We start from the raw sequence: 15,560 nt of genomic DNA, 5'->3' as shown, positions 1-15,560 counted from the left end.
AACCACTATTAACTTCAGATCCAAGACATGTCTACAGATGGCAACTTTCATGAAGGTGGGGCTTTCTGACACCTTGCATTAAGAACAACCAAAAAAAGGTAATAGCAAGCACATAGCAACACACACACACACAAACAAACAGGCTTTTCAGAGACTGGCAAAAAAAAAAAAAAAAAAATTCACATGAATGCTACAAAAAATGATTTTTGATCTATGATTTGGGAGGTCTTGTTGTACAAATTGCACTCATATTGTTGTTAGGGCTGCACGGTTAATCTAAATAAAACCAAAGAGGAAAGGCTACGATTTAATAAAATAAATTTATATCACCACAGGGTTGTTGAATGCTTGATTCTGATTGGCTGACAAACGGTCTAATAATTATTTTCCAGTCAATTATTTAAAACAAATTAGACATTTTTGAAGCTATGAAGCTTTGTCAACAACATTACAGTTACATATCATTACACCAAAATATTTCAGTTATTTCAAAAGTTCCTTACACCTTACAACAGAAAATGAACCAACCCCCATTAAGACACTGATCAAGCAAACAAATATGAAAAAACATAGGATAAAAATTACATGCAAGGCAAACAAGATTTGCAGCAAGTGCCAATCAACAGCACATTATTTTTGTACACTTTGTGCACTTCTCTCTGCCTCCTGACACACTCATTTTTTTTTTTGAGTGTGATTAATTGGCCAAAAAAGAGAAAAATACTAAAAGAGTGTTAAAGCAAAAGCACTTTTCCTCTTCGGTCCCCCTACAGGTTGGAAGCGGAATTGTCCATTACCGCTGTCGTAAATAATTTAGCCTACCGCAGCCTACCATCGCACGCACGCTATTTGTTTATCCAGCACCAGCTTTGAAAATAATGATGTCCACAGACAAGGTAGAGCATGTTGTATGATTTTATGAAAGTATGATATATTGCGACATCAGAAACGAAGAAAAACTAAATAATGACATTGCTTGCTATTTTTTGCTATTGTAAAGCTTGCTGTAAAACAAGTCAAATTTGTAGTTTCTTATGTCTCATTCGAACTACAGATCCGCTACCTGATCTGGCAAACTTGCATTATAGTGCGGTTATAGCTAATAGAGGGGTCGCAGAGCATGCAGAAGTGCCGTTCACCCTGTTACGAGTTGATGAACCACTGAAACGATTTTGGAAACATTATTTTAAGGTACAAAATAATCTTTGGTGTTGCTTTAAAGATAGCATTATATATTCTTTTGGCCACGATAATAGTGTAGCGAAATCTCTATTATTGTGACAGCTCTAGTTGCACTATATCTTAATTGACTATTTACCTGCACTATTATTCAAATACATTTTCATCAAGCTAACTCATTCTCGGTTCTCAAAATACTCTTGCCATTCACTGTGTAAAGGTTAAGGTTAAAAGAGACAAAGCTAATGAATAAATTAATTAAGGGAAAAGAGCAGATGCTTGTTCGCTCACAGCTCCGCTGGCAGACAGCTCATCAGCACAATAAAATGATGGACTCAATCTGGCGAGCACAAGCACAACTACAGCGTTTTTGGCACATACTGTTGTGGAATTTAATTCTTACAGGCACACTCGTACACAGACACACTGCTGGATATCAGCTCAATGGCACAGCTCAGAGCAGAGCTTCTAGACATTCTGCCCCATTATTATCTGTAACTGCATTAAAAGCACAACAGTGACCAGTCTTGAGGGTAATGCATTACAAGTAACACGAGTTAAGTAATCAGATTACTTTTTTCAAGTAATTAGTAAAGTAACGCATTACTTTTAAATATACAACAAAATATCGGAGTTACTTTTTCAAATACTTTTGATAAATATTTCATTTGCTACTTTTGCGTTACATTGCTGAAGAAAGAGTGTTGAACTTTTTTCAAATTCAATCCAGAATGGCAGAACAGCTGAAAGGTTTTTCAGCAAATTTCCTTCACCTTGAGGCTTATTCGTTTCACTTTTGGTGTGAAAGAGCCTTTACATTAGCCAAAAATATAACTTTTGTTTGTTATTAAAAAAACAAAAAGCAAGTCCAGCCCAGGTGAGAAAAAGTAACTTAAATGTAACGCAAAAGTAACAACACATTGCTTTGCATAAAAAAGTAACGCAATTAGTTACTTTTTAGGAAGTAACCCAATATTGTAATGCATTACTTTTAAAAGTAACTTTCCCCAACAGTGACTGCCCACTTTATCAGCAGTCCAGAAGAATTTTCCCCTATTAATTTTCTCCATAGGGATTGCAGCTCAATAAATTGTTCCAAGCTATCTGTGCCCAAAGACTTCCACTCAATTGGAATGCCATTCACAAAGTTGTACACATCCCTTGCCTCTTGAATCATTATTTATTAAACATCATGGCTAATTTATATGTGCTTTGCTTTCACAAATCAATAAAGGCATAGTACCGCATCTACACAGTGCCGTGCCGCTCGCATGTTAGTTCAGTTTAACACATTATACCAAATCCATTCCACATTTTCCTCAAAATCAATGCAGAAAATATGGGAAAGAAAAAAAGGATTTCGTATGGGCCTGGTGATTTGTCATAGCAATAAAGCACGAAAATTGAGAGAGGGAGAGGGAAATGACAAAAGAGACAAAATATCAGTAGGAGCTCTTGCACAGCAAAAAAAAAAACGGGACAGATTTCATAGAGCAATATGACGACAGCAGATGACAAATACATTGCAGAGACTCTGCATGTCTGTTTTGCAGAGATTGAAAGAGTAAAAGCATTGACCACAATATACAAAAGAAGATCTACAATGGATTGCAAGGAAATATCTGTGAGAAAAAACACAAATAAACACCTGTATTCAGTAAACAAGAGCATCCTACAAATGTGCTTTTTTTCTTTTAGCTATCAACAATCGATTCTCTTAAAGCTGATAAATCTTGCATTAAATCACAGAAAGCAGAAATCAACTGTGGTTCGAATGGACAGGGAAATTAATGTTTCACATCATGTCCAATGTCATTACATGACGCAACAGTTTAAAGTCTGTGTGAACCGGAAGTTGCAACTGACTTCAGTGTTGTGGCTTATTCCCAAGTGAAACGGGATATTGAATAGAGTGCAGGGTTTTACTTCAGCGCACCTCCTCTCCATCTCTCGTTCATAATAGACTGACGGTTGGATGGGAGTGGTTAACGATATTCAACCCAAGCCGTCAAACTGACGCCATCAGAGAGGGAACGCCATTCCAAAGGAGAAGCAGATTTTCATTAAAGATTATCACGACAAACATTTGTTCTCTGTGTATTAACTTGCATGGGTTAATTGTTCACCACAATACTATTAATGTGCACTAACAAAGTGAATGGTGTCAATTTTGATTTCATGACGACTTTAGCCCACTTGCTATATGAGGTAGAAATTGTGAGTACAAAATATTTCAAACATCCTTTCCCTTAATCGTTATTCAGTAAATCATGAACTGGTGTCATGGGGCCTTTTAATATTTTTGTGGACAATAGAGGGATTTGGTTGAGAACCACTGGTGTAATAATTTACAAAGTAAATAATTCTTCACACTAAATCTATTTAGACTATTTTACATTTACATCATTTACATCACTATCAGAACAAAAGTTTAAATATCTAAATGAATGGTTTAGTGTCTAAATAATACTTTAACAAGACTGAGAAGGCTTAAGCAACACTACCCTGCCAAAACTGTGGGATAGGAATATTATGGCACTACTACATTTGAACTGGCAAATAACCGGCGGGAATGTGTGCCGATCATAATGAATGGGATGAAGGATTCCAAATACAACAGGCATATCTAGTTCCACAGTGACATGGAGTTTTTCCTGTTTGACTTTTGGCTTTTCTTGTCTTTGTAACAGTAGCTGTTTAGAGGCCCTATGATGCTCTTTCGGCATTTCAGGAATACGCTTTCCGGCAGATAGCAGTTTGGCAGCGACTGAGTCAAAAAGGCATTTCCTCTGTGGATAACCTACTCCCTTTCTCCCACTTTCACTTCCTGTTCTGCTTTTTTCTTCTCCGTGTCTTTCTTTCTCATTCCATATGGATGGCTTTAATCCTCTCACGGCTGATTCAGTGTTCCACTTTATTCAATTTTTATTCATGGCGACTGCTGTATAATTCCTGGCCGTCTGAGCCCACTGCAATTCACACCGCTCTGATAAATAATCTCACGGAGGGCGACTGGATTTTCAATAAAGAAGAGGAATGGTGACAAAAACAGACTCGTTTGCATAAGTGAGTTACGGCGCAGGCCGTAGATTCCGCATAGGTGGAGGCGGAGACATTTCACACTGATCCGAGACCGGTCCTTTTGTTGGTCATTATAATTTTCAGCACAAAACTGCAAAAACAACCCTGGGTTTGTGAAAGAGAGCGAGAGAGAGAGAGAGAGGAATCCTATTTATTTGGCAATGCTGCAGGAGGACTGCCACACCTGAACTGAACAAAGACACATTAAAAACAGAGGATGAATGGAGCAGAGTTCACATACCTTTTGACCAGAACATTTACCTGACCTGCATTAAAATAAAATAAAATAAGTTTGCAAGACAAGATAAAGTTAAGACATAAAAAATAAGATAAGTTTGCAGAATTTCAAACAGCTTTGTATAGTTACAATGTTGGTAATCAGGGTTCTAAATTAACACCCGCCAAATGCGGGTTAAAATTCATTTTGGCGGGTGTTAATAAAAACTTACTAGCCAGTTTGGCCGGTGATGCATGAGGCATTACATGCATGATACATAAGGCTCTGTTCCGGTCTGTTCTCGGTCATTTATCCCCCTGGCAGTACTTCCTACGTTTCCCATGAACACTGTGCCGTAATGCTACGTGATGATGTTTCATACGCCCATTGGCTGCGCGCAGTTTGCAGTGAAACCAGCGCGAGAAACCATGGAAACGAACGAACACAGAAAACACAAGAAATAAGACGAACGGAGTTGGCAACTTGGCTAGTAAAGTAGGTTAATATTAAACGAAATGCGGCGGTGGTTGGGACAGACTTCTGGGGGCGAGAAGAGGAACGAGGCAGGGGATGAGGAGGGTATCGACAGAGAAATTAAGAAAAGAAAATTTAATGCCAAATGGCTGACGGGTCGTGAATGGCTAGGATTTGATTACAATAATGTCGTCATGTATTGTCATTAGAATTAGAAGTTAGAATCATTAGAAGTTAGAATTGCCAGCAATTCTAATAAAATTATCAAATGCATTCAGTGGCACTCATAATGTCTCTTATTTTCACCGGAAAAAATTTGGCTAGTGGATATTCTGATTGGCTGGTAAACTTTAGAAAGTTACCAGCCACATTGGCTTGTGATCAAAAAAGTTCATTTAGAACCCTGGTTGGTAACATATGTAAATATATGTAATATACTGTTTTCTCTAGTCATGTAGGATTGATTTCAAAACAGTTTTTACATTTCAACTGCACAGACACCCAAGTTTTATTAAAAAGGAAGGAAGGAAGGAATGAAAGGAAGGAAGGAAAGAAGGAAGGAATGAAAGGAAGGAAGGAACGAATGAACGAAAGGAATAGAAGAAAGAAACAAAAGAACGGAAGGAACGAATGAAAGGAAGGAAGGCAGGAAGGAATGAAAGAAAGGAAGGAAGGAATGGAAGGAAAGAAAGGAATAGAATGATGCAACAAAAGGAACAGAAGGAAGGAACGAATGAAAGGAAGGAAAGTAAAGAACGAAAGGAACAGAAGGAAGGAACGAATGAACGAAAGGAAGGAACGGAATAAAGGAATGAAAGGAAGGAAAGTAAAGAACGAAAGGAACAGAAGGAAGGAAGGACGGGACAAAAGGAAAGAAAGAAAGAAAGAAAGAAAGAAAGAAAGAAAGAAAGAAAGAAAGAAAGAAAGAAAGAAAGAAAGAAAGAAAGAAAGAAAGAAAGAAAGAAAGAAAAAAAGAAAAGAAAAGAAAAGAAAAGAAAAAGGATTACTAATCAATAAAATATTTGGGCATAACTACAAAATGTTGTATTCACTATAGAAATTTCCATGACCTTTAAATATTTGATTCATTTGCATGACATTTCCAGGCCTGAAAGCCACAGTTTAGTCAAATATTTTGATGATATTGTCAGGATTTCCATGTGTAAAAACCTTAATGGAAGTGTATGTGATGAAAATTTTCATTTTGGCACCTTTGACAAAAGATAATAGATGTGAAGAAAATATAAGAATTCAAACCCCTTTAGTATCTAGGAGGTCAGAAAGATTGGTTCTTTAAAATAATAAGATAAAAAATTATTCAAAAGAAAAATTAGTTTGCAAAATCATTAACTAGCCTAATTCAAGCTTCTATTTTTCCAGAAATACATCAGCACAGGATAAAAAACTTCACTTGTGAGGACATTGCACGATGCTGTTTGAGTCTCAAATTAAAAGTGTTCCTGCTCTCGATCAGCAGACGGGTCTGTTGAGCGTCTAGACATCTGTAGGGCGAGCGCCGGGCTCAGGTTTCTCACAGCAGATTGCACGTCTGTGACCGTGAACCCTGTGACCTCAGATCTGTTGACCTCCGTGACCCCTGTCAGGGAGAAGCACATCTGGAGTCCCCGGTGGGGAGAGTGCTGACACGGCCATGAATCAGACACAGTCGTTCTGTCTCAGCAACGGCCCCATCAATAACAACACCAGCCACGATCCTCCAGCTGAATCACAGAGAAGAACACCGTCTGCTCAGCCGCTGTGACACGTCTCCTCTTTACATGTGCTTTTCACATTCTCTAAGGCCAGAAGCGTGATCAAAATCACTGTATCAGAATGCAACTTAAAAACATGAAACAAGCGTATACTGCATTCTCAGTGTATGTGGTGGTTATTTATACACATTTGGAAGGGTTAGGTAGAAATACTAAATACCCACGCAATATGACTTGCCTTAAAAGGGACTTCAATGATAACTCTGGTTTAATGCCACAGATATCTGAAGGTAATATGACTACTAAGGTTTGTTATCACAGCAATGCAAGAATGCATGTCAAGTATGTACAACAGGACTGCACAATCTGCCAAGCATTTACGTCTATATTTAAGCACTTGCTTATGTTTCTAGTCTTAAAGGTAATTTTAGAAAAGAACCGCCCTCTCCACTTTTTGAAAAAATGCACATGCGCAACACTCTGCTCCCGAGAGGGAACGCCTATTAAACATGTGCACGAGAGAGCATGCACGAGCTAATCATAGCTTACATTAACTTTTACTAGCAGTGATTTTAAATGGATTTCTCCAAATAGCATGCCAAACTTTACCTGTCAAGTAGAAACTTCGCGACTGAGGCATCAGTGGGAAGCCCAACCTGTGTTTTGAGCGCACGCCATCTTGTGAATCGTGTGCACGAGCACGTACGACGGCCTTACGTAAACATATCACCAGAATGATTGACACTTAGGAGGACCAATAGTCTTGATGATCCACCCGGAAAAAGAAAATCCTCCGCTATACCTTTAACGAGCATCTTAGCGATCGAAACAATTCATCCCCTTAATTTTCCATCATGCAGAGAAGTTCGATACTAATTTTCTTCATTTGTCGGTCCCAGGGGTAGATATTCAATACGTGATTTTCTACACACAAAAAAGCAACTGCTCAAAGCTTTATGATGATATAGCAGCGGCAACCTGAGGTGAAGGCTGGTAGATCTTCTGCCCTGTCACTATAGGCGCTTGGCAATCTCATCTCACCTCCGCACAGTCTGTGTGCCGCCCACGTGTCCGCACATGCTCACGCTCCAAACAAGCCACAAACATACTCAAACAAACAACATACACTCATATGCACCTCTAACAAACACACTAATGCTCTAATGACCCAAATAATACAGAAAAGCTCTGAAATCTAATTGGATGAGCAATGGGAGGCTGTTTTTAATCACACTTAAAGGGATAGAACACCCAAAAATGAACATTCTGTCATCATTTACTGACCCCCATGTCGTTCCAAACCTGTATGAATTTAATATCTTATTTTATGTTCCACAGAGGATTGTAGGTCATACAGGTTTGGAAAGACGGTCACTTTATACTTTTTCCATCCTACTCTGAAAGAGACGGGAATTGATTGACTGAATGAACGTTGCATATTAGCCAATCAGACGGGAGCTTGTGATTCTGGCATGTCCTTGGCAAGTCAGTGATCAAACTGTTTTTAGTGACAAACAATTTGTCTGTTTGTTCACATCAGTGTTATATTAGTATTATTTATATTAGTGTTAATTTCGTTACCGAAATCTCGAGCTTTTTTCCATGACTAAGACGAGACGACACCAGTGTCATTAAACGATAACTGTGACTTTATCAACATGCGATATCTCTGTGTGAGAATAAAAATACTTTTTTTGCGGTTGTTTTAATAGAAAAACATTTGGAATTATTGGAATTGTTATTAGTAATTTCACCATTTTAATTTTTGAGAAGTTTCTTGTTTTACCAGTTTTCATAATGCAGACAGTTAATTTATATGATAAATAGCCTATAATAAATCAGGAAACTAGATGAGGTCAAATAAACCATGAGTGCGAGTCGACATTCTTTTGATTTGTGCTTATAAGTGAAAACGCAATGATTCTGATAAAATGTAAAAAAAATACATTTCTCAAATAAGAACAATCGTTGCGATTATAACTTTGAGCAAAATAATTGTGATGATCAATTTAACCATTATGGAGCATGATGAAAATATGACAGTTTTCATTGACTAAAACTAGACAAAATTGCCCAGGCATTTAGTCGACTAAAACTTGACTAAACAAAAACAGAGCAAGGTTGACTAAATATGATAAAAACTAAAACATTAAAATAGCTGACAAAATCAACACTAATTTATATACTATTATGTACAAATATTTTGAATGAACATTTATTTGTATATTTCCAGATTTCACTTTTAGTTTAGGTTTTAGTAATTTTGTGTGCTTTTCTCAGTTTGTTTAATTATTTATATTTAGCTTTAAAAAAAATTGTATCTTAGTTTTAGAAGTACTTCAACTTCAACTTATTTATTTTCAGTTAGTTGCCAAAGGCAACCTTTCTAATTTATAAGTTCAAGCGTTCATCTAATATTCATTTCATTTCATTTCATTTCATTTCATTTTAACAACACTGGTTTACAACACTTTAACAACACTGGTTCACACTGAACGCAAACAAAAATCTGTTCAAGAACAGTCCATTAGAACAGAGTTTTTAAATCGTTTTTATTATTTGTCTTTTGATTGTGCGTAGTTAGGACAAAGTGTAACAGGCTGAGATTTTATTGACATCTTAGCGTATCCCCAACCCATCGTGAAATCCCATTCTGCATAACTTCGTAAATAAATCGTGTCCTGATATCCTGCATGTCATCGTGCAGTATTGCAGAATTTTAGCATTTAGTGTGGACAAACTAATCACGTAGTTGCTGGAAACTCAGTCTCTCGTGGTGTAGTGCTTTAAAATAATATTCACCGGAGGGCAGCTGCTTTTTATCAATGAGAACAATGAGAGAGGAAGAGGGCCATCATAAACTAGAGCAGCCTAGAAAGCTTGTGTGAAAGGATGGGATTCTAGCAGCCATTATAGATGTCACCATGAAGAAGAGTGGAGAGGAGGATAGAGCACCATCCCAGAGAGAGGAGAGAAAACTCACTAAGTTATGGCCGGGGTGAAGGGTGACGATGTGTGAAAAGAGAGGGAGAGGAGAGGTAGAGGAGGTGTGTGTGTGTGTCAGGGAGATCATTCCCCCTCCGCAATTAAAACAGCTGCCAAGGTTAATCTATGCCTGATCGATCAGAGGCTCCTCACACTCCGTTCACAGTCTTCAGCTGGGAGATCGCACCGTCCATCTAAATGAAGCTCGCCGTGAACTTGTGTGCGTGACTCTGAAAGAGCGTTTCACATTTTCTAAGCAGGTGTACGGCTTACAAAATCAGTCAGAGACTAGCAGATGTGCACTGTTCTGTGGATAACAACAGCCCTGTTTCACGGCAAGCCAAAAGCATAAATAAACGGCATGGAAGTGTGGAAACCTTTTTCTGCACCAAATCTATTCATGCCAAGCCTGGTGCAAATGAAGGACATTTTTTGAAAACAAAAAAACACATGAAAATAAATAAAATCTGAAGACAAAAAATATACAAATTTATACATTTACAAATACTGAAAACATTTCATTCTTAATGTCTTTTAGATATGCATGTGGAGAAATGCATTGCAGTTTTTCCCCAAGTGAATGTGACCCCTCCCCCCCCCCCCCCTCCTAAATTTATGATGCTGATGATAACCCCCACATTTATTTATATAGCACCTTCCGTGCATAGAATCCATATTAAAGTGCTTCATATGTCAGGGTATAAAGCATAAACAAATTTTTAAAAAAACTCAGCACAACAAACCGAAGCTTGGGAAGCTATACTGTTTTAAAATAGCAACATGCAAAAGGGCATAACCCCAACATGCAAAAATCAACCAAACGTTCATAAAAAAGGGTGGATGATCTCAGTATAAGCTTTTAAACCAACAGGAATGCATTTCTTCTTTTTAAAATCTTCTTGCGTGAAAGTCTGTCCTGTCAATCACATACTGCATGTCATAAATAAGGCTAAAACAGTTCGGCTCTGTGACCCACAGAGAATGTTAAAAGTGTATTGTGTTGATGTCAAAACAGCTGGACTCAGTCAGCAGGTGTGCGCACATCCTCACAAACACACACTAACAATGTGCCTCTGTGATGCAGCAGAACAGCATGTTTGGTGATGCTCAATTTACACACAATCTAAAGCAATGTGTTGTTTTTATTCTCCTCCTGCTATTGTTAGCAAAATAAAAGAAACCTTGCCACCCTAATCTTTCTAAACTGTTGCTCACACTGCAGAATTCAAAGGTTTGGAAAGCTTGTGGCATTCAAATGAGATTTCTCGTTTTGGAACGTAACACTTGCGTGCACAATTATCATCAGTCCCGGGAATATGTTCACACAGAGGATGTCTTCACATCTGCTGCTCTACAGGATTAAAAGTGAAATAATTCCTCCTGTCACAGCCTTTGGTTCTGGTGTGACATCCTCCTTCTGTTGAAATCCTTCCTTAAGAGCGTGTTTTTGTTGTGCCGCCCATTTTCCGAGAGCTGAAAAGCTGCCATAAATTAGCACTAAAAAAAACCACACACACACAAAAAAACAAATGAGTCACCACAGCAGCTCTCCAAGTAAATGGAAACGTAGAAAATGGGGTGATGGAACATTTCCAAATCTGCACTTCATTTACGTATATCTATAATTAAAAAAAAATTGTTCACGGAATAACACATCCGGTGCTGGGAATTTGGTGTTGGAGGGGTGAAAATATTGGTAAATGGATTGTATAACAAGTGACGATGCCAGCTGTCTTGCACTCAACGAGGAAGACCTCAGCAACATGTGTGTGAAGACGTCGTCCATCAATGCAAGTGTCGGTGCATTTTGCACAAGACTGCAGATTCTATTCGCATGTGCTGAGGACTGCCGATACGGTCAGTCTGATGTCTCTCGCTATGCGTGCAGGCATGTCCGCGGACAGCTGCGGTGGGAGGGGTTTGGATGCAGTGCACCCTGCTGCTATACGGTGTAACTAGGGAAAAGAAGGTTTGACTGGCTCTGTGGTGGCGGTAAGGGGACAAACGGTCTGGTGGTGTCTGAGGATACAAAAGACACATGTGCGCGGGCATTCCGCCCGGTAACACTCGAAAGCAGAAATATGATTGGATGACATTGAGTCTCGAATGTATTCTCAAACTCTGTGGCCTCTTCACGCAGGCATCCAAACGCGGGGCCCCCTCCACAGCACTACTGCATTCAACCTCTCATTTTGTTTTTAGAGACAGATTAATTGGAATGTTGTTGTGCAAAGTTGATTTCCAGGGTCAAGCCTTCAAAGCTTAAACATGCATTCATTGCATTCATTGAGCCTTGAGCCTTTTATTTTTCCATTTCTTTAAATCAAAACTTGCTTCTCAAGGCTCTTCGCTTGAGAAGTTGTGCTTCGGGAGAAAGAGAAAAAGAGACTAACGGGGAAAAATGCGCTGAAAAGAGGTTCGAGAAGCGAAGCAGCATGCAAATAACTCACTATACAAAGTCTGACAACCATTGATTTTTCCCCCTGTATTTCACTCTATTTTTCACTGCATTGTTTGATTGCGTTTGTGGTGTGACTCATTTCTATCCTTTAAGCAGGGCCATCCGGCATTTCTTTAGATACACTCTCAAAAGCAACACAAAAGGAGAAAAAGAACTGAGAGAGTGAGCAAGAGAATGAGAGGGCACAAAGAAAGAGGTAAAGCCGTGGTTTTGTCCTGAAGTAAGGCATTAGACAGCTCTAGGAGAGTGAGGATGGGAAATGAAAGGCTGTATGGGTTAGTTGAAAGCAGGACTACATCTGAGCGGGACTTAGTATTTATTAACCAGAGACACTGTCAGGAGGAGCAGGCGGGCAACTCATAGTTTAAACAAATCTGTGGAATTCGCTCTTCGCCGGGAGTTTGATTGACAGGCGATCTGACCAATCATAACGCCGATATTTTGTGCCCCATTGTATTTGTCCAACAAACAAACCAGACAGTAGAGTTATTAGATTACCGTCGGTGGAAAAATGGTGAGTATTGAAAACATTTCCGCAGTTGAAACAACATACCTTCTGATGTTCATTCATGTTTAGTTGGTGCTGTAACTAGTAATAAAGAGGAAGAGATGATGAGTTTACATGCCGCTTGAACTGAGGCCAAACAGCGATCTGTCATGACACATTGAAGAGCCACAAAATGGTATTTATTGTTTGAATTTCTTTTTAAAAAAAAAAACTAAATTTGAAAGCTGAGACTTTGTTTCATTCCAAAAGTAACCTGCTCTATCTTGTCTGTTCACTCTGTTGGCGCGTTGTCAGTGTCCTCCGCAATGTTATTTTCACAGCGTGAGAATGTTTACATGTGCACCATTAATGCGCTTATTTCCAATAATCAGAGTAACGACTTAATCAGAATTAGGAAAATTCTATGTAAACGGAAGTGAAGAGGTTTACTTGTGATTACTGCGATTCTGTCTTTATGGTATGTGGTTATTTTTAATCGGCATTTTTTGCCTACCCCACAGTACAAATGATGAACTCATATACAGTATGCGTGTTACTGGCCACTGTTTTAATCTACTTGCATCAAATGCAAATCACATTTCTATGGATGTAATGGAAGGTTACTCTGCGCCGTGATGAACATCGCAACGCCGCTGTAACTGGGTTGGCCTACGCTGCGCCGCTTTCTTTGCGCCGTCTCTGCATGAAGATACGGAGAAGAGACAGCACAGTGTTGATAGAGTTCAGTGATTCGGAGTGGAGGGAAAACTTCAGAATAGTGTTTATTCATGAAGTTGAACAACATACGGCATCATAATGGTAATAATGTGGTAAAGTGGTAATAATGTGATTATGGTGTTTACATACGAGATTAAAATAGCCCTACGCCATATATTTTATTTGTGATAGTTTACTAATGATTATGAGCTTAATTGCATTAGTTTAATCGCAATATTGCCAAAATCCCATTATAAATCGCATTATGAGGGTGCAAGTAAAGTATGTGGTGTGAGAGCTTGTCGGACATAGCAACAGTAACTAAGGATGGCGGGTATTTGCGCAGGGTCAACTGCAATGTTCAATATGATGGTTATGAGAGAGGAAGCCTGCCTTCCATTTAAAATAGCTTATTGACTTTTTGGTTGGTTCAACATCTGATTTTTAATAGTAATACAGTAGGTGGTTTTCAACAAGTCTGCCAGATGGTATCTCAGCCTTACCAGCTAACAAGTGTCCAAAACCCCTGTAAAACGACACCCAACACCCAAACGAGTCACTAGATACCTAAACATAGTTTGATATTGGCTGAACATGTACCATAGGGCTGCTTTGTAATATAAGAATAATATTTAGTAACCTACAAAGTTAACCTACGACTTCAACAGCATTATGGAATCACGAGCAATGTCGAAAAAGGCCAACAACTGGTATGAATCAATGTGAATCTTAAAATAATGAATTTGTTGATGGGAATTTGGTAATGGAGCTGGTGCTAATTCTAAAAGCTAAAGACAGTCATAACTGAACAATAGCTTGTGGGCATACTTGTACTAGAAAAAAAAAAAAAAAAAAAGCTTAACAATACAAAAGAGCTACTTTACAACACTGTGTGGGCATTTATGTTAAAAAGCAATGACCCCATGGACGAGAGGATGCTGACCTTCCATCGACTGCATGGAAGTCAATATGACTATTAGACTATTGAGTTTTCTTACCCAACATTCCAAAGCACAGTCGATACAGTAGTTAGTAGAAGAGAACATAAGAGAAAAGCCAACAGAGTCCAAACCACATAGAGTAATTTATACAATCATTTAGACCAGAATAGCCTTAGATCCCATAATGCACCACACTCTTTATAAGCAGAGACAGATGAACACATTAAATGCAGTTAGCGTTAACGTGTTTCTCAACAGTAAAATCAGTCACCCACACACAGGTACTCTAATGTTAGTAATTGAGTATATTGGTAACTGCCGATCACTCTAGTGCTCTCTCTCTCAAACGCTCACTCTAAATTAATTTTAGCAAGCATTTCCATTTTTAGTGTTAATACTACAATAATTGAACTGACACTCTGTAAAAGTGTAGAAATGAGCTTATACAGGACAATAATCATCTAAAAGAGTCTCCTAGTATATTACAGATGTTTCTCTTTATCTGACAATTTATGTATATAAGAACATACAACATGCTCATATATGAACATTATCAGTATGGGTTGTGGTGAGATTGATGACAATGGATCCTGCAAGACCAGTTCTAACTGTATCACAGAAATCTAATATGGGCGTTGACTCTCAGACAGCGACATGGAGCTTTCAGATGAGACCTAGAGGTGCAGACTGCAGAGGCCCTCTGTTTAGTGTTAGCAGGACTTACGGGGGCTGGTCTTGGTGGGGCTAGGCACCCAGTTCTCTGTGAAGTTGACGTTGCACATGTTGGTGCCGCAGCAGCAGAATCTGTAGGTGCCGTTCTGTATCTGCGACGGCGTGGTGGTAACCACACAACGGTCGTCATGGCAGTCCTGCTGGTCGCCGATGTAAGTCCAACAGCCTGCGATGAAAAGATGCAGATGGTTGAGTGAATGAGAGTGAGACACTGTAAAGTGAGTTTGTAAGAATGTGCAAGGGGGAAAAAAAAGTGTGTGCGCGCATTTCAAGGAATATAATATAATATAATATAATGTCAGTTTTCAGTGGGTAAGCTAAGCAGACAATAATAGCATACTCTGAAAAAAACATGACGGTAATAAAGAACTTACAGTCAAACCAAAATTTATTCAGACACCTTCAACATTTCCCACATTATCACAGTTTATTCACTATAGTTTAGAAAATGGTAATAAAATACTACAAGAACTCAGTTATCAAATTAGGGTTAGGGTTGATATTTTACTGGTTTTGGCCATCCTTCTGTTAGACTGTCTAACAAATGAATTAGGTTGAATAGCTGTCAGATAAT

At 38.6% G+C, this 15,560-nt stretch overlaps 1 protein-coding gene across 1 annotated transcript in view; it reads right to left on the bottom strand.

Annotated features, from left to right (window-relative positions):
- Positions 1-15,560, bottom strand: part of bmpr2b (bone morphogenetic protein receptor, type II b (serine/threonine kinase)) — a 75,979-nt gene that overhangs the window by 23,016 nt on the left and 37,403 nt on the right. Inside the window, exon 3 of the mRNA XM_079880536.1 lies at positions 14,979-15,152. Coding sequence (XP_079736662.1) covers positions 14,979-15,152 — 174 coding nt within the window. The remainder of the gene's footprint in view (positions 1-14,978; positions 15,153-15,560) is intronic.

This window comes from Squalius cephalus, assembly GCF_949319135.1.
Source record: "Squalius cephalus genome assembly, chromosome: 9".
In the NCBI taxonomy this organism is placed as follows: domain Eukaryota; kingdom Metazoa; phylum Chordata; class Actinopteri; order Cypriniformes; family Leuciscidae; genus Squalius; species Squalius cephalus.
Note: the sequence above shows the minus strand (reverse complement) of the source record. Positions and strands in the feature narration are given on the sequence as shown.